We start from the raw sequence: 22,201 nt of genomic DNA on the forward strand, positions 1-22,201 counted from the left end.
TAATACTCTTCTGCTGTCCTTAAATCCAGTTGTAAAATAGCATAAATATTCAAAACTTATGGCAGTACATTGAGGAATCCCCAGAATTAAAACACAGTATTTAAATGGGCATGATTTAAGTGGAGTCTTAAAAAGGGCAGCCAAAAGGCCAGAATCTGATAGTATTTTTTCCATTTTCTATCGAAGAGGAAATTTTGGCAGATATGAAACATTCTCCAACAACATCACCTCCCTTCGCTCTGGTTTGCTGCTCCTAATATACTCATGTAAAAAAATTCTTATGGAAAGTGAAATAAGAAATTCTCAGTGATTAGTGTTTTAAAGTAGATTCATAGAAGAATAAATTATCTTTTAATGGGAGATAAAATGAGCAGTTTTCAAGGTAAAGGTAACATAGTAAACTGTGGTAATGAAGTCTTGTTTAGCTCAAACACATTTTTTCACAATAAGCATTTCAATTGCAAATAAAGAATGTTTCTATAATATTTCATAATGATAACAGGCAGAGGTGAAGGTCAGAGATGGTTACCTCCCTAAGAAATGGTTTTACTTGAATGGCTACTTATATTCCCATACTTTTTCTTCTAATTGAAGAGATGCAACAGACATTAATTTACAGGCACTTTAAGGACAAGGCAATTGAAACAGGGAAAGTTCAAACCATGGTTCAGACTCAGGAAAAGTTAGAAATAGAATGAGACTGGGGAGAGTTATTTAGAACTATATTTCTTCTGAAAAAATTTCCCCTTCACTGCATTCTATTCTTAGGATGTGTATGTTCCCCAAGGAAAAACTCACCAGGTCTCCGATCTGAACCTGGAGACTTAGAGATGGTTGTTTACCTGCACAGTATTTGTGCTTCTCATTGACATGTTGGAATAGTGTGAGGAATCGCGGCTATTTATAGAGTATCTACTTTTAATCAGGCATTGTATTATGTAGTTTGTATATGACATCTTATTTATCCTACTGAAACTTAAATTCATTATGAATATGGGAAAATGAGGCTTTGAGATACTAAATTACCTTGCATTAGGTGGTGCAAGTGCAGAGATAGCATCCAAACTAAACCTGATGGTAGTTAGGGGTGGACTGCATCAGTATACAATTCCCTGTATCTTTCAGGGAAGACAGGAAGTTGGATGAGGAGGAAGAACTTGTGAGCAGGTGAATGGAGCAGAAGATTTTACTGATATCTTTGACTCATAATGTCAGTCATTAGGGAGGGTTCTTAAAGGTGAAGTTTTTTCTTCACCCCACAGGAGTGTCTGTTTGCATTTGACATCTTGGCTTTTAAGTTTCTCTTCCTGTACAGACCGGTGTCTTAGGGGAGAGAGTTTCAGAGAGATCAAAATTCTCTAATAGTATTATTTCATTTCATATTTTAAGTTGTGTAATAGTAGTGCTTAACAATGGACAGACACTTGTGGGTCTGTATACAAGATTTTATTCTCAAATTCGGTCAGCACCAAAGCTAAGGAACAGCTTCACTCTCTTATCTTTCTGAGGAATAGCTGTCACCTCCTTGCGGTGCTGAAGTTCAGGGGCAGAACTAACGCAGCATTCGTACTTCCCCCTGGCCCCGCCTCCCTCCCTCAGCCGTCTCTCCTTCCGTGCCGTTGGCCCCGCCCTCCGCGGACTCGACGTGCTGCGTCATGGCGCGCTTTACCCCCGGCGACCCCGGAAGTGGGTCGGGGGCTTGGCCTCTGCCCGGCCTTGGAGCCGGAGCAGGACGTGAAACTCCAGAGGGGTCTCCCCGAGCGACCCCGCCCGGCAGCGGACCCCGGGAAGGGCCCGGGCCAGGGGTCCAAGATGCTGAACGTCCCTTCCCAATCTTTTCCGGCCCCCAGCTCCCAGCAGCGCGTTTCCTCCGAGGGGCGTAGCAAGGTAAGCGGGTGACACCGAGGGTCTGGCTCCGCGCTGGCTTCCCGCCGGCGTCCGCGTTCCCGCACATTCTCTCCTTCCGCCCTCTCTCCCACCTCCTGTTTTCCTAACTTTCGGCCCCTCCTGCCCTAGCTAGCGACCCCATTCTGATCCCGCACCGTCTCCAGTCCTCGAACCCTCCCAACCTCCTTCTCACCTACTAGTCGCCTTTCATTCCCAGCCCTTTAACCCTGTTGTCAGTTTCTTTCTTCCAAGCCTTTCCCCGCGAACTAAACAAATGTAAATGGAGGGCCAGGCACTGTGCTTGCTGGATTATAGGTAGAGCATTAGCTTCCTTTCCTCAACCTTTTCTCTCCACCCTTTTGTTCTTCACTTTCCGAGGGGGTTCTGAGTGATGTGGGCTCCCTAGCAGAAGGGAAAGGTTGGGCAGTGGCGACTGTGACCAGTGTCCATCCCTCGACGGGTGGGGACTCCCTGAGTTAGGGGAGATCAGAGAGGGGAGAACCAATGCCTGCAAACCCCGTTAGGTTTTCGGAGACTTCTCCAAATCATATTGCCCTGCTTTCTTCCTCTGGTACTTCACTTTTATATCACTGCCGTTTCTACTGATATCACTAGATGACTTTGAAGCTAATGTGCTCTAAGTTTTTGTTGAACTTAGTTATAGCTAGCAACAGGTAGAATACAAATGTATTTTAATTTGCAAAATATAATAAAATATCTCCCTCGTTCATTGCAACATGAATTGCTTGCTCCTGTTATTTGTTGATTCCTCATTCTTTAACCACATCATGTTTTGTTTTTGAGACTTCCACCTGCTTGGACCACTCCTTTTTCATTTCTGGACTCTTGGGTCTTAGCATCATTTGGGACCTTCACGGACTTTTTTTTTTTTTCTCCCCTCCACTAAGACCTGAAGTTTGACTCTAGATCAGAATTATAGGTTCAGAGGTCAGTAGTTTTGATTAGGTTTTCAGAAGTCTGTAAGCTCAACTATGATAATAATACAGCTGAAATTTATTCAGTGCTTACTGATGGCTGTGTATGTTCTAAGGGTTCTCATTGCTGTACATGTGGTGTTAACTTGTTTAATCTTTACAATGATCCTATGAACTGGGTGCATTTGTTATCCCCATTTCACAGAAAAGGAAACTGGGAGTGTTGCCCTAGATCTTGTAGGCTTGATGTGATATGACTCTGGCTGTGACATTTTATGTATTTCTCCACATATCATCCAACCATCTAATCATTTGTCCCCTCCTCCTTGATATTTGACCTGTTTCTCTCCTTAACTTAAATGTTTGACTGAATAGTATAGCCTTTCCAGAGAAAGAATTTGTGAATTAAATTATGAGTTTCTGCCCTTCTCCATTAAAACTCCCAATCATGTTCTCAACACACATTTAAAGGAGAAAATTTAAAGGCAAAGACAAAAGGTTCACAGATGGTGATGGCAAAGGTGAGTCTTTGGGTCCAAAAAGAGAACAAAATAAAATTATCGTGCAATTCAGAGGGAAGCTAAGACTTTTTGTTTGTTTTCCTTTGTGAAACAAGGTGCTTTTGAACATGTTAGAAGCTGAGTCAGGGTTGTATGAAGTGGGCAGATTGAGAAATAGAACCTAGTTGGGGAAGTTGTATATCGTAATTGTTAAAAAGCACAGGCTTTTGAATGAGAAAGACCCAGGTTTTTCCCCAACTCTACCATTCAAGCTCTAATTCTCAGTTTCCTCAGGTGTAAATGGGAATAACAGTACCGGTTTTATGGGGTTGTTTATAGGATTAAATGAAATAATGTTTCTCAGCACAGTCTTAGTATATGGAAAACACTCATGAAATGGAACTAAATACTTCTCATCTCTTATTTAGATGTGGATTGTTGTATAAAACCCTTGGCACAGTGCCTGGCTAAAGTATGCACTCAATATAAGATAGCTGTTATTATTTCTACTTATGCTAGTAAATACATATTTATTGAATAGCTACCTTATTATAGAGATATGTATCTTCAAGGAGTTTAGCCTACTAGGCTGCATGGACTAGTAGGCAGTTATAAATGCCACAAATACTAAAATAATGTGTTATGACAAGTTGGGATTAAAAGGTCTGAGCCGGCGGGAGATCACATCTACAACACAAGGCCAATGTAGAGCAAAATGGCTTTATCATGTGCCTGGGTGCAGGCAGGCTGAGCCAAAAAGAGGTCAGCCTCGAATAACAGCTGGGGTGTAGGTTGTATACTCTACTTTTAGCTTCTAGCAGTTCCTGCTGACGTACTCTGCCTGGCCCATTGTCCACTTTGCAGTTGGATGGGTCTGGTGTTTTGCCCTACATCTGCTGGGTGATTCATTGTCTTGCGGATAATCCGATAATCCTCGCTCAGCAGAAAGCTGAGCAAAGGTCATGCAAGCAACACATTTTTCACAGTTTCTGCCTTTTTCAAGCTTTTACCTTTACCCTTTAAAAGGTTACTAACTTTCAGGGATCAGAGAAGGCTTCTGGAGGACATAATGTCTTCGGGAGGCAGGGTGTAAATCCAGGCATGGAGCAAGTGTTTCATAGAAATCAAGGAATTTGTTCCCATTTTTCCATTTAGCTAAAGCATATAAATGGGAAAGAGCAAAAGTTAAAACATGGAGATAGTGAGGTAAACTATGACCAGATTCTGAAGGGCCTGATAAACCACTGTAGGGAATTTAGAGACATTATTATAAGGTAATGTGGGGAACCACTGAAGGAGGGAGGGCCCCTGATTAGATTTGTATTTTCAAAAGGTTACTTTTCAGTACCATGTCAGTGATGGAATCCACATAGACGAGAGAGTCAAGTGATTTTGGTTTGGGATGGAAAATATCATAGTCTCACACTTTACCTTGTTTATTGAGACCAATCGACCTAGAAAATTTCAGTGATGGTAAGAATGAGATAATGTAGATTGATAGAAAGGAATGTAAAATTGAAAAGGCACCATAGACCTATTAACTTGGTTATTTTGGGAGCAAATAAATGCCTAAAATAGGTATGACTCAGGAAAGTGAGGTATATACATGTCTTAATCGGTTCAGGCTGCTATTACAAAATACCATTGGCTGGATAGTTGATACACAACAGAAATTTACTTCTCACAGCTCTGCAGGCTAGGAAGTTCAAGGTCAATGCACTGGACCATGACCAATTCTATGTCTAGTAAAGGCCTGATTCATATGACTTTTCCCTGGTCCTCAAAGGGCTAGAAGGGGTGAGGGATCTCTCTCAGACCTCTTTTATAAGGACATTCATCCCACTCATGAAGACTCTGCCCTTATGATCAAATCACCTACCAAAGGCCCCACTTCCTAATTTCCATCACATTAGCGTTTATGATGTTAACATAAGGATTTGGGGGTGGGAGACACAAACATTCAGCCTTAAACAATAAACTTCCTTGAATGTGCCTACTTCCACATTGAACATTCCTCTGGTCCTATGTTACAAATTAATTATACAAGTTTAGACAGTAGTTCTATTCCATAGGGATGTGTTGAAAGTTTCTGTTAGGTCGTCTTAATTGGTTAGAACACTAACAAATACCTCTCATCTAAAAGTCTTGAAAATGTATTTTGAAAAAAACCCCACAAGAATTCAAACATACTGTTATTAAATCCTCTGGGCAAAGTTAGGCAAACTTTTCTGCAAAGGGTCAGATAATAAATATGTTAGACTTTGAAGCCATATGAGGATTCACCACCTCCACCACCACGTGTGAAAATCATTCTTAGCTCAGGGATATACAGAAACAGGCTTGGGCCAGTTTGCCAGCCCCTTTCCTACAGTGTTACAGTTTTATTATTTTCCTTTATTTGATAACTTTTGTTTTTCAGTGGGTTTTTAGAAAATTAATTGCTGCTAGTGACTTCCAATGTTCTGTATATATTGATAATCCAGAAAAATCAACTTTAGCCAGTTGTTTATATTTTCTTCTATCAAATCTCTTGATTTTTTTTTCTTTTAATTTTTTTTACCTTTATTGATTTTTAGAGAGAGAGAAAGGGAGAGACAGACAAACAGAAACATTGATGAGAGAGAACATTGACTGGCCTCCTCCTGCATGCCCCCCACTGGGGACTTGGCCCACAACCTGGGCATGTGTCCTGACCAGGAATTGAACCAGCGACCTCTTGGTACATGGGTCAACGCTCAATCACTGAGCCACACTGGTCAGGCTCTTTTGATTTTTAAGGCAAAGAAATTTTGGTCCAAATTGTTAAGCGACTATAACATATTAGTGACAGAGCCAGGACCAAAAGTCATTTCTGACTCTAGGTTTAATACTATTCTTGTTACCACTATGATGAACATTTCTAAGCCCTACCTCATAGCCCAGATGCTTTATATAATGTTCTGTTTATAGTTATCGTTGTAAGAAGTAATTTTGACAACCTCCTAAAGCTGTAAAGCAACAATTATAAAATTGTTAGATTTGCATTTTCTTACTCTTTTGGATGGGAATAAGTGTAATGAAGTAGCCTGAAGACAAGCAGCAGGAGAGGAAGGAAAGCAGCTAACTCAAAGAAGCCACATTTAATTCTTCCTTTTCCTTTTTTAGGTACCTCTAAAACCAGGCAGAAGTCTTATGGATTGGATTCGAATGACCAAAAGTGGAAAGGACCTAACGGGATTAAAAGGCAGGTTAATTGAAGTAACTGAAGAAGAACTTAAAAAACACAACAAAAAAGATGATTGCTGGATATGCATAAGAGGTAGGTGATATTTTATGAAATATTGCAAAAAATTTAGGCTGGGTCTTCCGTTTGTAATGCTTCCTATTATTTGGTAATATGTTGTAATGCTTCATGCTATTTGGTGATATGATTCACAATTAGATAATAAAAATGTGCCTTATACTGGGCAATAAATTGTGTAATTCCAAATTTGGACAACATTTCTTCCTTCCGGAATGGTTTCCATAGTATCCACACTATATTCCTTTTGAAAGAAAATAAGTATTTGCCAGGCAATTCAACACTAAAGTAGTAAAATTATTTTGTAACACCTCGTTTGTAAAGAATAATGTTCCACCTTAGTGCTTTTTAACAGAATTCTGTCAGAAAAATGTCTTTCAGAATCTGAAGTAAATCAGAAAGCCCACATTAAAGCCAAATCTTAAGTTCTCACTTTAGCCATCTTTATTATTTAATGTATGTTTCTTAGCAATATCAGTTACCTGATTTTTCTGGCCCATAGTGAATTGGGAGCTCCAAACTAGAAATGGGTGGAATAGAGAAGGTGAGCAGAGAGATAAGAGGGTAGCTGATAAAAGCAGACCTTATGGCTTTGGCCAGAGTGGCTCTAATTAGAGCGTCAGCCCACACACCAAATGGTCGCACATTTGATTTTTGGTAAAGGGCATGTACCTGGGTTGCAAGTTCAGTTCCCGTCCCCAAGGGTGTATGAGGGAGGCAGCCAACCAATGTGTCTCTCTTACATCGATGTCTGTGTCTCTCACTCTCTCTAAAAATCAATGGAATATCCTTGGGTGAGGATTAACAAAACAAAACAAGCAGAACTTATGGTATCCAACAAGCTGGCATTCCAGAGAGGGAGCAAAACAAAGGGCACAGAACTGTACAGTGGTTCTCCATAGTGATGTCCTTGAGTCATTCAGAAGTGGTTACTATGTCTACTATTCTCCGTTAGAAGTGTGCCATTTATTGCTGTTACCACAACTGGAATTTTTTATTGTGTAATTTATGCATGTGGTCAGTTATCCCAATTACACTAACCTGTATGAAGGCAGGGGCATGTCAGTTTCACTCTTTTATCCATAGTACCTGGCACATAGAAGTTATCAATATGTATTTGTTGTTTGAATACAACACTGATAATATTTAAGAAGTTTGGTTTTTTAAAGAGATGTATGATTGTCACAGTAGATTGGTGATATGATAAATGGAAAGACAACAATAGATACCAATTAGTTTGCTAGGAATGCCCAAACAAAATACCCTAGACTCGGTGGCTTAAACAGAAATTTATAGTCTCCCAGTTCTGGAGACTAAAATTCTGAGATCGGGGTGCAGGCAGGCAGGGTTGGTTTCTTTCGAGGGTTGTGAAGAAGAATCTGTTCAGTGCCTGTTACCTAGCTTTTGGAGGTCTGCTGCCAATCTTCGGAGTTTCTTGGCTTGTGGAAGCATCATCCTGATCTCCACCTTCATCTTCACATGGCATTCTCCTTGTGTACTTGTGTCCAGATTTTCTGATTTTATAAGAACACCAGCCTTATTTCATTAGGGGTTTACCCTGTTCCAGTATGACCTCATCTAGTTACATCTTCAGTGACCCTATATCCAAGTAAGATTACATTGTGAAGTACTGGTGGTCAGGACTTCAACATAGGGATTTTGGGGTGCATAATTCAACCCACAACAAATAATTAGAGTGTGAAATGTTTTCAGTGACAAAGAGGATGGAATCTTGCAGCAGATGATGACATCACTCATTCCAAGACAGAACTGCTGCTTAACTCCCTAGGTTTCTCAGGGAAATGCAACCATGGATAGTACCAACAACTTGGAATGAGGATTCTGCCATGCAACACATTACTTTTGTCATTTTATAGGGTTTTTAATACACTTACTGCCCTTCCTTCATGTTGCCTATCTGTTTACCAGGTGCAAGAAACTGGTACAAAATGACCTCCCCACTCTGCCTGTGTGTTTTCTGCTAGACTGGTGACATGGGGGGCCCATTTCCCAGAAGCATTGCTCAGCTGGCTCAGGCCACAGGCGTGTCTGAGCTCTGTTTTCTCAATAAGAAGCCACTTCTCCAAAAACTCACTTATGTGAGCCCCTCATATCCTAATGATATCAGGTAAATGAGGCACTATTATAATATAGTCACACTTATTATTCATTTGATGTATTGATGGAGATAAGGGACTGGTTTGCTATGTTTGAGAAGTCATGCACACTGCTCCCAGTTACATTTCTCCTGTACTGGGTTGAATGCATGGGACCTGATGAAGGTGTTGATTTGAGGATCCATTTTATACAAGTTTCTGTTGTATAAAATGGAGAATTGGTTCTACTCTGTTAATAATAAGGCCCTTTTGCACCCTTTGCAGAAATAAGGTATGTCCGTTTTTCTTTTTACCTTTTGGATGAATTTGGTTTTGTATTTTATCCAGAAACACTTATTTAATACAGGCCCTGCCCATAGAGTTTCAGTTCCAGTAGGAGAGGATAAAAGACTGACTGTTAGACAAGTCTGAGTGAAGTGCGGTGAGAGGGCTGTAAGGAAAGTGATATCAGATTGAAGAGAGGGAGACGTGGGTTACAGAGTCAGAGACACTTTGTGGTAGAGATACGTCTTGAAGTGTTGGACAGGATTTCAACAGAAAATGAGGAGGAGGTACACCCAGATAGAGGGAAAGGTCTAAACAAGGGTACAGACGTAGACACAGATCTTTCCTAGTCGTTTGCAGACACGCACAGTACAGGGAAAATTTATGTCTGCGGTTAAACAAGGCAGTGCTCTGCCTTCTCCTTTCAGCGTTCGTGCTGTGAACAAATGTCTTTTGCAGTCTGTTTGTGCCATGTTTTTCACATTTTGTGCTTTTTGTTGGTGATTTTGCTGTTTAAAATGGCCCCAAGAATACTACTGAGTGCTGTCGTAAGAAGGCTGTAATATGCCTTATGGAGTAAACACCTATGTTAGGTAAGCTTTGTGTAGGAGTGAACTACAGTGCTGTTGGCTGTGAGTTCAGTGTTCATGAATAACAATACATATTGAATAAGGTGTCTTTAAACAGAAACACATATTGAACTAGGCTTTGTATTGATTGGTTCACAAAAATTGTTACCAGATGCTCACAGGAACCTAACCTTGTATTTTCCCCTAAGAGCAGTGGTTCAGTATTCACTAGTTCAGCATGTGCAACAAGTTTGTAGAACATAACTGCCAAGAATAAAAATAATTGACTATTTGTGTAGGCTTTTTTATTTATACTGCAGTAATAATAAAGTAAGTTTTATACCTTTTAGGTTAGATCCAAACCCACCAAGAATAGAGCTAGTTTTTCAAACATAAGTTCTTTTCTTTAGTTTTCCTTAACTCCTTGCTTTAATTCTATTTTGAGAAACTGCAGTATTTATTTCTAGCAGAGAAACTTTTCTATATGAAAATTTTTTCTGGGAACAGCTTTTCAAATTTGGAACTAATGTTTTAATTTTTTTTTTTTAATCCTTACCTGAGGACATTTTCCATTTTTTGTTCAGATAGAGTAGGAGGGAGGGAGGGAGGGAGGGAGGGAGGGAGAGAGAGAGAGAGAGAGAGAGAGAGAGAGAGAGAGAGAGAGAGAGAGAGAGAGAGAGAGAGATCGACATGAAAGGGACACATCCAGTGGCTGCCACCTGCATGACCAACCAGGGCCAGGGACAAGCCGCAACCGAGGTACATGCCCTTATCGGGAACTGAACCTGGGTCTCTCTGGAGTGCAGGCCGACGCTCTAACCACTGAGCCAAACTGGCCAGGGCACTAACGTTTTAATTTCTAATGGAATATTTTATAGTAGTATAGAGTGTATCGAAACAATAATTACTTTTATTTAATCTTCACCCGAGGATAAGTTTTTTACTGATTTTAGAGAGAGAGGAAAGGGGAGAGAGAGAGAGAGAGAGAGAGAGAGAGAAACATCAATTGGTTGCCTCCTGTACATGCCCCAAACGAGGATCGAACCTACAACCTAGGTATATGCCCTCACTGGGAATTGAACCCACAACATTTTGGTGTATGACATGACATTCCAACCAGCGGAACCACATGGCATCCTCATTACTTTCTTCTTTTTAATTTATTTATTCATTTATTTATTTGTTTTTGTTAGATGTTTCTCTTTTTTCCTCCATTGACACCCTCCTCCCTATCCCCAGCTTTGTTGTCTATGTCCATTGGTCATGCATACATGCATATAAGTTCTGTGGTTTATCTGTTCCCTCCCAGCGCCCCCTCCTCTGAGGTTTGTCAGTCTGTACCCCATCTCTGGGCCAGTTTCGTTCATCAGTTTGTTTAGTTCATTATATTCCACAAATAAGTGAGATCATGTTATATTTGTCTTTCTCTGCTTGGCTTGTTTTGCTTAGCATAATACTTTCCAGGTCCCTCCATGTCATCTCAAAGGATAAGAGATCTTTCTTTCTTACAGCTGCATAGTATTCCATTGTGTACATGTACCACAGCTTTTTTATCCATTCATCTACTGATGGACACTTGAGTTGTTTCCAGATCTAGGCTATTGTAAATAGCACTGCTATGAACATAGGGGTACATATATTCTTTCTGATTGGTGTTTCAGGTTTCGTGGGGTATATTCCTAGAAGTGGGATCGCTGGGTCAAATGGCAGTTCAATTTTTAACTTTTTAGGTAACATCATAGTGTTTTCCATAGTGGCTGCACCAGTCTGCATTCCCACTAGCAGTGTTCTAGAGTCCCCCTTTCTCCACACCCTCACCAACACTTGTTGTTTGATGATTTATTGATGGCAGCCATTCCGACAGGTGTGAAGTGAAACCTCGTTGTTTTAATTTGCATCTCTCTGATGATTAGTGACATTGAGCATTTTTTCATATGTCTCTTGGCCATTTATTTGTATGTCCTTTTTGGAGAGGTATCTATTTAGATCTTCTGCCCATTTTTTAATTGAGTTGTTTGTCTTCCTTTTGTTGAGTTGTATGAGCACTCTATATATTTTGGAAATTAATTCCTTATCTGATGCATCATTGGCAATTATGCTCTCCCATACAGTGGGTAGCCTTTCCGTTTTGATGATTGTATCTTTCGCTGTGCAGAAGCTTTTTAGTTTGATGTAGTCCCATGTGTTCATTTTGTCCTTTGTTTTTCTTGCCTTAGGTGTTGTATAAGTGAAAATTCTGCTGCATATGATATCTGAAATTTCGTTGCCTGCATTTCTTCTAGAATTTTTATGGATTCATGAGTCACTTTTCAGTCTTTTATCCATCTTGAGTTTATTAAGTTGGTGGTCTAGCTTCATTTTTTTTCAAGGAGCTGTCCAATTTTCCCAAAACCATTTATTGAAGAGACTGTCTAGACTCCACTGTATGCTCTTGCCACCTTTGTCAAATATTAATTGAGCATATTGTCTTGGGTCAATTTCTGGGTTCTCCGTTCTGTTCCACTGGTCTATATGCCTTTTCTTGTGCCAGTACCGGGCTGTTTTGATTATAGTAGCTTTGTAGTAACCTGGTATCAGGTATTGTGATCCCACCTACTTTGTCCTTTTTCAAGATTGTTGTGGCTATTTAGGGTCTTTTATGGTTCCATATGAACTTTTGAAGTATTTGTTTTAGTTCTGTGAAATATGTCATTGGTATTTTGATGGGGATTGTGTTGAATCTATAGATTGCTTTGGGTAGTGTGGACATTTTAATGATGTTAATTCTTCCAATCCATGAACAAGGTATATGCTTCCACTTTTTTATTTCTTCCTCTATTTCTTTTTTCAATGACCTGTAGTTTTCTGTGAAGAGGTCCTTTTACTTCTTTGGTTAAGTTTATTCCTAGGTATCTTGGTTGTTGTTTTTTTTTGCGATGGTTGACGTGATTGTTTTTTTAGTTTCTCTTTCTGTGAATTCATCACTGGTGTATAAGAATGCTGTTGATTTCTTGACGTTAATTTTATATCCTGCTGCTTTACCAAATTCATTTATTAAGTGTAGTAGATTTTTGACGGAGTCTTTAGGGTTTTCTATACAATATCATGTCATTTGTAAATAATGATATTTTCACTCCCTCCTTTCCAGTTTGGATCCCCTTTATTTTTTCTTCATGTCTAATTACTGTGGCTAACACTTCTAGTACTATGTTAAATAAGAGTGGCGAAAGTGGGCATCCTTGTCTTGTTCCTGTTCTTTAGGGGAGTGCTTTTTGTTGTTGCCCGTTGCATTACTTTTTTCTTGACAGCAGAAATGTGAACAACTCTTCTGCTATCACTTGTTTAACCTATGTATTAGATTAGAAATGGATGAATAAAGGCAGTTGTACCTTTAAAAATGTTGGTTTGTATCCTAAACAAGCTCCTTAACCTAAATGCTTTTCAGGTTGCCCATTGTACACCATTAATGCAGATGATCTAGTCTGTTGATTTTATCAGTTCTATTTGCTTCCTTTTACTCTGTCTTGATATGCTTAACTGTCATTCAGTTTCTTCCTTTATTTTAATTCTTCCTCTGTCTGTGCCTCCCTTCTATTCACTAAAAATCGAGTAGAGGGGAAAAAATGTGTTCTCTGTGCTTTATCTAACCTTCAGGTGTTTATCTGGTTGAACAAACTTCAGCCAAGATTTTGAAATTTTCTTTATGAGTAAGTTTTGGATTACAAATTCATTTTAAAGAAAGATACAGGGTTATTCAGACTTTCTATTGTTCTTGTGTCAGTTTTTTAATGTTATTTTTTTAGTGAATTTGTTAATTTTATCTTAGTTATTGACCATAGTGGTATAAAGTTGTTTACAATGTTCCTTTATCTCATTATTGTATGTAGGTTCTATGGTGATATGCCCTCTTTTTTTCCTGATATTGCTAATTTTTGGTTTTCCTCTTTTTTTTTTCTTTTCTTCAGTCTTACTAGAAGTTTACCAATTTCATGAACTTTTGGTTTTGGTTTTCTCTGTTGTTTGTCCATTTTCTGTTTCATTGATTTCTAGTCTTACCATTATTAGGGAGATGACTATTTTAAGATTTTTTTCCTCCAGCATTGGCATCAATATATATATCACCAATATATGGTGATAACTTAGAATAACTCTCATTGCTCATTATATTTCTGGTGATGTCTCAATTACTTGGTAGTGGCAAATTCAGTAATGTGATTTTTGCCCTCATTTATGTTTTAGCTGTTGCCATTATCCCTTCGCCAGCAATTTATAGCAGAAATTTGACCATAGCAGCTCTCCCCCTAGTTATTGTCAGGTTCTATTCAGTTTATCTAATAGGTAAAATAAAAGTCTTGGAATTGGCTCTGATGGACACATATATGTTCATATGGCTGTAACAATAATTCTATTTAGGAGGCAAATCATGTATTTAATCACTCAAACCTAGGCCACAGGTTTCATCCTATTGCCTAGTTGGGTCCAAACTGAAGCACACATGACTGATAGTTGGGGAGGGTATAGCTCCTTTAAAAAAAAGTGACCTTATTGCTGGAAGGGAAGTGGATGCTGGTAGAGGAAATATTGATTAGAATCAAGGAATTGCCCAAGACACAGTTAATGAGAATGGAGCCTCCATTTTAACCTAGGCAGCCTGATTCTGAGCTATTATGGTTAAACTATGTGACATTTTGTTTTACCATATTTAACTCTAGATTTAATCGTGGTTTAGCATTTGTGTATTACTTTGAGTGCTATATGTAAATTTATTCACTAAGAAATTAGCATGGGGTGCCATTACTTGTAGTTCTTCTCTTGTGCTAATTAACATTGTTAATTAACAGTCATACAGACCATCCTTCTGGGTCAGTTTTTAATATTAGTAATTTAATGAAATATAGCTTTGCTTTTTTGTGTCTGTAGTTGTCACTCATAAAAAACAGAAAAGATAGATTTTAACTTTTTCTCTATCTTTTATAGGTTCATTTATTTAATCAATATTTCTCAAGGGTCTACTGTGTGTCATGTACTGTACCAAGTTATTGGATAACATGCAAATTTAAAACAGGTGGCCCCTGCTCTTATGTAATTTCCAATCTGAAGGGGAACATGCAGTATTAATCAAGTCTGCTGGATATTGTGAAGGAGAGGTATGCTGTGCTGAGTGAAGACTGCTGAAGATTGAGCCTAGATATGAAGGACAAATAGGACATAAAACTAGGGAAAGATTAATCAAAACAATATTCCAGGCTCCTTGACAAAGCATGTGCAAAGGCTGGGTGGTGTGATAGTATGAGAGAGAGGGAGAAGAGAACACACCACATGTACACACATATACACACATACTCGCTGTGAACATAAGGAAAAAAGTTAGTGATGTCAGTATTCTTTCTTTACTTTATCTTGCATCAGAAAGACATACTCCTTTCAAAGACATTATTCTTTCTAAGGTACTCTTTCCTAAGGGTAGTTCCTTTATATGCTCTTTTCTCTCCAGCTTTCTCTGTGATCTTGGGCAGTTAATTGCTCATCCTGCATTGTTTAACATCTTCAGTTCTTTCCTTTCTTTCTTCCAATAGCGTCTTCCTTTCAGTATCCTCATCTTTGAAGCCCTGACTCTGGCCCTCTCTGACTTTGCTTTCTTCCTCAGAACTTAGTGCAAGACTTGTGTTATAACATCTGTAACATTTTTTGGTCACTTTTTATATTTCTCTCTTTCCATTTAAATTGAGTTTTAGGATATTAATATACTGCTTCTCTCCCTAACCCTAGCACCTGTCACAGGGCATGACTCATGGTTAGTGGTCAATAAATGTTCTTTGAATCATGTATAAAACTTTAAAACCACATTATGGCAGGGGATATCTTAATGATTTCACAAAATGTTAACCAATTGAGTGACTTTTCATTTTTGATGTTTCTAGATTACTGGCTCCTGGAGTTACATACAATTTCCTTAATAAGAAACTTTGTTATTTCTGGACAATTTTCTGATATATTAATGGTTATTTTTTCATTTTTGAGCCTCATTTTAGAATGTCAGCTGCAGCATGAAGGGGTCATATGTTCCCTTTTCTTTGTATGCTTCATATTTTCTTTTTTGGGTATTGGGTAAATATTGAAGATTTTTTAAGGGCCGTTTTGTCATTCAATATTTTTAACTAAACTTTTTATTTAAAAATAAAAAAGCTCAGACTTACAAAAAAAGTTGCAAGAGTGGTGAAACTCCATAAGAGTGAACTCTATAAACCTTTTCTTTATCTACATGGATTTACCCATTGTTGATATAATCATCATTATATTTTAATAAATTCATTTTATGTACACTATTACTGTATTCTTTATATCCCATTGTCTTCACTTTAGTATTCATTCTAAGTTTATGATATACATTTTTACTAATCAGTCTATTTTCAAATAATACATCATTTCACATGTAGTGTAAGAACCTTATACATCTTTTTCACTCTCCTGTGCCTCGTACTATTGTTATTCATTGTATTTCTTTATATGCTATAAAAACCCACAATGTGTTATGATTTTTGCTTTAGCCACTTATATTTTAAAGAGATTAAGTTAATAAAAAATTATCTTTTATATTTACACACATTTTTACCATTTTTGGTGCTTGTTATCTCTTTGTGTTGGCCCAGATTTCCCCTGAAGAACTTACTGTAACATTTCCTGTTCCTGGCTGGTGTGGCTCAGTGGATTGAGCATTATCCCATGGACTGAGATGTCCCGGTTCAATTCCTGGTTAGGGCACATACCCAGGTTGTGGGCTGGATCACCAGTAGGGGGCGTGAAGGAGGGAGCTGATCTATGTATCTCTCTCACATCAATGTTTCTATCTCTTTTTCCCTCTTTCTCTAAAAAGTAAGAAACAAAAAAATTAAAAAAGATGTTGAAACCATTTCTTGTAATGCAGGTCAGCGAATTCCCTCAGCTTTTGTTCATCTGAAAACATCTTTCTTACGCCTTCATCTTAAACATGTATTGTTGTTGGTATAAAATTCTAGGTTGACAAGTTTTTTCCCTCTCTCAGCATTTAAAAAATGTCATTCAGGCTTTTAATTTGCATATATAAGAACTCTGCTGTCATTCTTAACATTTTTCCATAATATGTGAGGTTTCTTTTTTCTGTGACTGCTTATAAGATTTTATCTTTGGTTTTCAACTGTTTGGCTATGATTTGGTTTTCCTTTTAGTTTCATAAATTAATTTTGTAAAATTTCTGCCTATTATCTCCTCAAGTATTTCTTCTACTTTTTCCTCTTTTGGGATTCTGGTTGCATATATATTAGATCGTAGTGTCCCATAGCTCTTACATGCAACATTCTACTTTGTCACTCATTTTTTTCTCCTTGTGTTTTAGAAGATAATTTCTGTTGACCTTCTTTCAAGTTTCCTAATTATTTCCTTTATTGTGTACAGTCTGATGATAAGTCCATCAAAGAAATTCTACATTCTGTTTCATGTTTTTTATTTTTAGTATTTTCATTAGACTCTTTTTTAAAGTTTTCATCTCTGCTGAAATTTCCCATCAGTTAAGTGTCATCCACATTTTCTGATAGATCTTTTAAGATATTAATTATAGTTACTTTAATATCCCTATCTGATAGTTCCAACATGTGCACCATCTCTAAGTCTGGTTGTATTACAGTTTTTCTCTCCTGACATGGGTTTTATCATTTTTAAAATTGTGTCTTATAATTTTTGATTGTCACACATTGCATGTCGATGAATAGTCAAATTTATACTCAGAAATAGGTTTACTTTTTCTGGCAGACAGGTAGGTTGACTTGGTCTAATCAGTTGTTGAGTTGGCATATCATCAGTGTACCACAGACTTAAAATTCCTTCATCAGTGGGTTACTCTACCTCGATTTTCTTACAGGTCCAGCAGTACTAGAGGATTTTTCTTGTTGTTCCTGTTCCACTCTTAGCTGACAGCTTGCCCTACACACCTGCGTAGGTTCTCTGTCCATGCTCTTGCTCCCCTCCCAGTGGTAAACTGCTCTTGCTTGTTACTTGGTACAAGACACACTATTACTTGGGGTCAGAAGGTTTTGCAATTTTCGTATTTTAGTCTTTGTCTTAGGCAGGTCCTGTGGATCTGAGCCCCAGGGGCTGAGCCTCCTCAGTACTTCTATCATTTACCCAGTGATATTCTCTGTCTTGTACTCAGGGCAGAATCTAGAATGCAGGCAGCTTTTCTTTGTCTCCCCTTAACAGCCAAGCTTTGTCTTATATCAATAAAGGAGGAAGGACAGGGAAGAAGATGTAGGATATGAACAATTTCCCTACCTCTTTTCCAGTGCTAAAAGAGCTCTGTTTTATATCAGTGCAGAATCTGGCATGAGTGGGCTTTCTGTCTCTCCTCTAGTGTTTAGCTTGTGTTTGCTTAGTGTCAGTACAGAGTAAAGAAGGTGTGTTTCCTACCCTTTCCAGCAGGCACTGATCTCTGCCTGATATCAGTGCAGAGACTTGCGGGTAAGAGTCTTTACTGTCCCTTTCCAGCAACAGAGAGCTTTTGCCACATCTGGGTTCAATGCGAGGCATGGGTGAATTTCTTGCTCCTACCCCAGTAGTTGCTGATAATCACCTTGTATTCATGCAGGCCCAAAGTGTAGATGGACTTTCTTGATACCTACTTTACCTTTTAATATTGGAGCAGGTACTACACATATGTACCACCAATGAACCTGTCTCATGTCTGCCCTGCTCACACTATTTCTCATGATCATCTCCTGAGGTGGGAGACTATGAAAAAAGAATTGTTGATAGGTGCAGAATCCCCTTGTGTCTGAGGCTCTCAGGGTTCTAACTTGGCACTAGTGCATGCTTCACCCTTAAACAGTTTGTTAAAATTTCAGATGTTTTAAAGTGACATCTTTTTCTGTGCTGTGTCAAAGGTGAGATAATTCATGTGTCCTGTCTCCTCAGAGGGGCTTGTCACTCTTTGAAATTTAGATAATTGGTTGCCTTATACCCTCACCTCACTGATAGGCTCAAAAAGTTATGATTTTTATGGATTATATGGCTTTTTCTTTTTATTAAGAGTAGGAGAAACTTTTCCTTGTGGTTTTCTACTTCTTAAAGCTCATCGTTACATCTTAATTAATCTTTGCAGCTGACTTATTTTGGAAAATAGGAAATAACCCGAAGCATAAGGACATATTTGCCTTCTTTTCCTAAGTAACTAATAAAGCAATTAAGTGCTGGTTGCTGTCACTGGTCAACCTAAGGCACAGAAGAAAATGTCCCCATGGAATAGGAAAAAGATGGAGAAAAGCAGGATATCTGATCTTTTAGAGAGAGGGTACCTTGTTTAATATTGATACAAGTAAATTCAGTTTAGGAATAGTAAAAGTGGCTACTACTAGTGATCTTTGGTCATTATTCTCCTTAAGAGAAGTTTGTGGATTTTTTTTTCAGTATACTCAGAGTGTAACTGATTGCTCAAAATGTTGGTTAATTTTTAGTGCTTTTACTGGTCAGTTTCCTTTTACTTTATTGTCAGGGTTGTTTTTCCTAATACTAATACGTCATATTAGATGATCTTTGATAATTATGCCCAGTTGACCTTCTGAATTCAGGTGTTTGAAGCCTTTATCACATCCTGTTTAAATTTCCCTGTGCAAACTGAGCCATTCAGCAGATTGAGCTCGTCAGTTGAATTGGCCATCTCGAAGTTGTTAGGTGCAGTTACGAGCTCTACGTTAGTCAGCACAGTTGCTGCCTGGCTCTTTTCTAATTTCTGTGAAGTAGTGTTGGTCTCATTTCTAGTCGTCTCCCCCCCCCCCCCTTTTAAAAACTATGTACCCGAGGTTGATAATTTAATGAGTTACTTCAACACTAATTTTAATATTATAGGCTTTCCTTTTATGGTGAGAGTGATGGACCAGAAAGCTGAATGGAAGGTTCGTGTATGAGCACTTTTCTTTTATTAATTGACTAGTGACACTGGTAGGGTCCTCCAGTCTACTATGTGTCTTTTCTGTTGGGCTGAACTCTTCCAACCATCTGCAAATAAGTGTTCTGGTATTCATTTGGGGAAAGAGAGCTGATCGGTTGAGTGATAGGAAGTGGATCTTAATGTTTTGACATGTAGACTTTGCTTCTTGTTTTTAGTTTAAAACCCTTACCCAGTAGGGGTGTCTGCTTCCCTCAGTGTAATGTCTGTCTGGTTTAGCCTCTCTAGAGAGTAAACCTACACTTCTTGCTGGGTTGGGAAGGAGTTGCTACTTGGTTGAATGGGATGAGGGAGGGGATTTAAGGGTCATACTGCTGCTTATATTGAATTTGAACCTCTAACCCCTGCACCCTAACTTTCAGAGCTACCTAGAATCTGATTCCTGCATCTTTTGGGGGTTCTGTTGCATATATTGTTTTTTTTTATAGGTACTCCTCCAATGTACACATAGGCCTTATTTCACCTTTCTTCATTCTGCTAAGTATTTAATTACACATCCCTTTGGCTTTTAGTCTTGCAAAACTTTCTTGCTGCCATCTCCACTTCTGACTTCTGTGACTCTAGTGGTGTTATGCCTTATTTGGTTTTTGCAGTCATTTTAGAAAGTTTTCAGGAGTGTGAGAGGCAAATGCTATCCAACACCTCAGAAGCCTACATTCTAGTCACTGTTCTTAACATACCAAGGACACATTTACTTTAAATCATTATAAAATCTATTTATCCTTCATTAATTTCTTTTCCATTAGTCTTCTTTGAAATTAGCAAACATTATTGCCTAGTTTTCTAAAATAACATGTAAGTTTCTGCTTTTGATTATAGCCAATTTGACTAACACTCCAGCAAATGCCAACTATATAAATTCAGGACAACATATTTCTAAAAAATATCTAGAAGCACTGGTAAGCAACCAGAAATAGGAGAAACTAGAGGGTAAGGGTAATCTATATTTAGAAGAAGGAACTGTCACTACTTGGTTTTTCTATTTGTCATAGTATTTAACTTGAGTCATACCCAGGTTGGTACCATAAGGGTGGCTGAAACGCAGATGGAGACTTCCATTCTCACTAGCTTGAAGAACTAGACGAAACTAGATGACAGAATTTGTGGCATTTGGACTAACTGGAAAGTGAGGGAGAAAAGGAAAAAGGGAGATCCAGAGGGATTTAAACTGTCTAAATCTTGCTTAAGGATAGACTCTAAGCAGCCCAACTAAGGCTAAAAGAATTGAACAGAGGTTTCAGTTTTTATTCCCCCGAAGAGGAAAGAGAGTTTGGAGTCCAGTCAAGTTAATTTGCTACTAAAACAGTCAATATTTTTTGGAGGAATGTAGTAGAATCCAGAGTTTCTACACCATATTATTTGCAACGGCCAGAATATAATCTAAAGTTTCTAGACATACTCAAGAGAAAAGGCAGTTATTAAAGACTGACATTCAGATGATCCACATGTTGAATTTAGTTCACAAGGATCTTAAAGCACCTATTATAACTCAGGGAAGTAAGGGTATATGTGTGTATAATGAATGCATAAATAGGAAATCTCAGCAGAAAAATGGCAACTATAAAAAAATGCGAATCTTGAAATGAAAAATATAATGTACAAAGTAAAACAAACTCTACCAAATGGGCCTAACAGCAGACTGGCGGTAATAGAAGGAAGATTTAGTGAGTATGCAGGTAGATTTATAGAAACAATCCAATCAGAATAATGGAGAAGAAAATGACGGGAATAAGATGAACAGAGGCTCAAGGATTTTATAGGATGAAATAAAAATGTCTAATATGTGTATAGTTGGACTTCCAGGAGGAGAGAAATGGGAGAATAGAACAGAAATATATTTGAAGAAATATTGGCCAACAATTTCCCAAATTTGGTAAAGGACATAAAATTGTCAATTCAGTATCAGTAAATCCAATCATAATCGATACATAGAAAATCACATAGAGGCACATCATATTCAAACCACAAAAGCCAAGGATAAAGATAAAATCGTGAAAGCAGGCAGAACAAAAGCATACCTGGAGACAATAAAAATGATCACTGAAGAGCAAAAATAACACTATTATGAGTTATCCTTAAAGATACAGAATTCTTTAAGGATGAAGATGAAATAAAGACTTTTTTGGATAGCAAAAACTGAGAATTTAATAGCAACATATCTATTCTACAAAGAGTTCTAAAAGGAAGTTCACTAGGTTGAAAGGTAATGACACCAGATGGAAGTTCAGATCTTCAGGAAATGGTAAATATATGAGTAAAGAGATAACATTACTCATTTCCCCTCTTAAAAATACATGACTGTTTAAAGCAAAAATTGTAACATTGAACTGTGTGTGACTTTACATAAAGTATAGGGATGGAGAGTGGTAAATGGTCCTTATATTAAGTGTGAAGGCGTATACAATATTAACTCAAGTGAACTGGTTAAAGTTAAGGATATATTTTTTAATCCCTAGGACAGCCACTAAAAATGTAACACAAAGAATGTTTATGCTTGATAAAGTTTCAGAATATATGAAGCAAACATTAATAGAATTGAAAGATAATTAAAATCCCACAATCATTGTTACTATTTTAACACACTGTCTTAGCAATTGTTAGAAGAACTATAGGTAAACATCAGTAGACATAAAATAATAAAAATAGTGTGCATTTTATCTAGAACATTTGTCTATTCTCTGATCTCACAGCCTGTGT

General features: G+C 38.0%; 1 protein-coding gene across 4 annotated transcripts in view; it reads left to right on the forward strand.

Moving 5' to 3' along the window:
* Window positions 1-1,682: 1,682 nt before the first annotated feature.
* Window positions 1,683-22,201, forward strand: part of LOC118621020 (cytochrome b5 reductase 4) — a 77,036-nt gene continuing 56,517 nt past the window's right edge. For 3 of the 4 annotated variants that reach the window (XM_036248208.1, XM_036248207.1, XM_036248209.1), the window contains exons 1-2: window positions 1,683-1,887; window positions 6,467-6,620. In XM_036248208.1, coding sequence (XP_036104101.1) covers window positions 1,813-1,887; window positions 6,467-6,620 — 229 coding nt within the window. In that variant the 5' untranslated portion in view covers window positions 1,683-1,812. Of the gene's footprint in view, window positions 1,888-6,466; window positions 6,621-22,201 lie in introns of those variants that run through there. The other variant, XM_036248210.1, reaches the window with a different exon arrangement.

The sequence above is a fragment of the Molossus molossus genome, unplaced genomic scaffold (assembly GCF_014108415.1).
Source record: "Molossus molossus isolate mMolMol1 unplaced genomic scaffold, mMolMol1.p scaffold_m16_p_8, whole genome shotgun sequence".
Classification (NCBI taxonomy): Eukaryota; Metazoa; Chordata; class Mammalia; order Chiroptera; family Molossidae; genus Molossus; species Molossus molossus.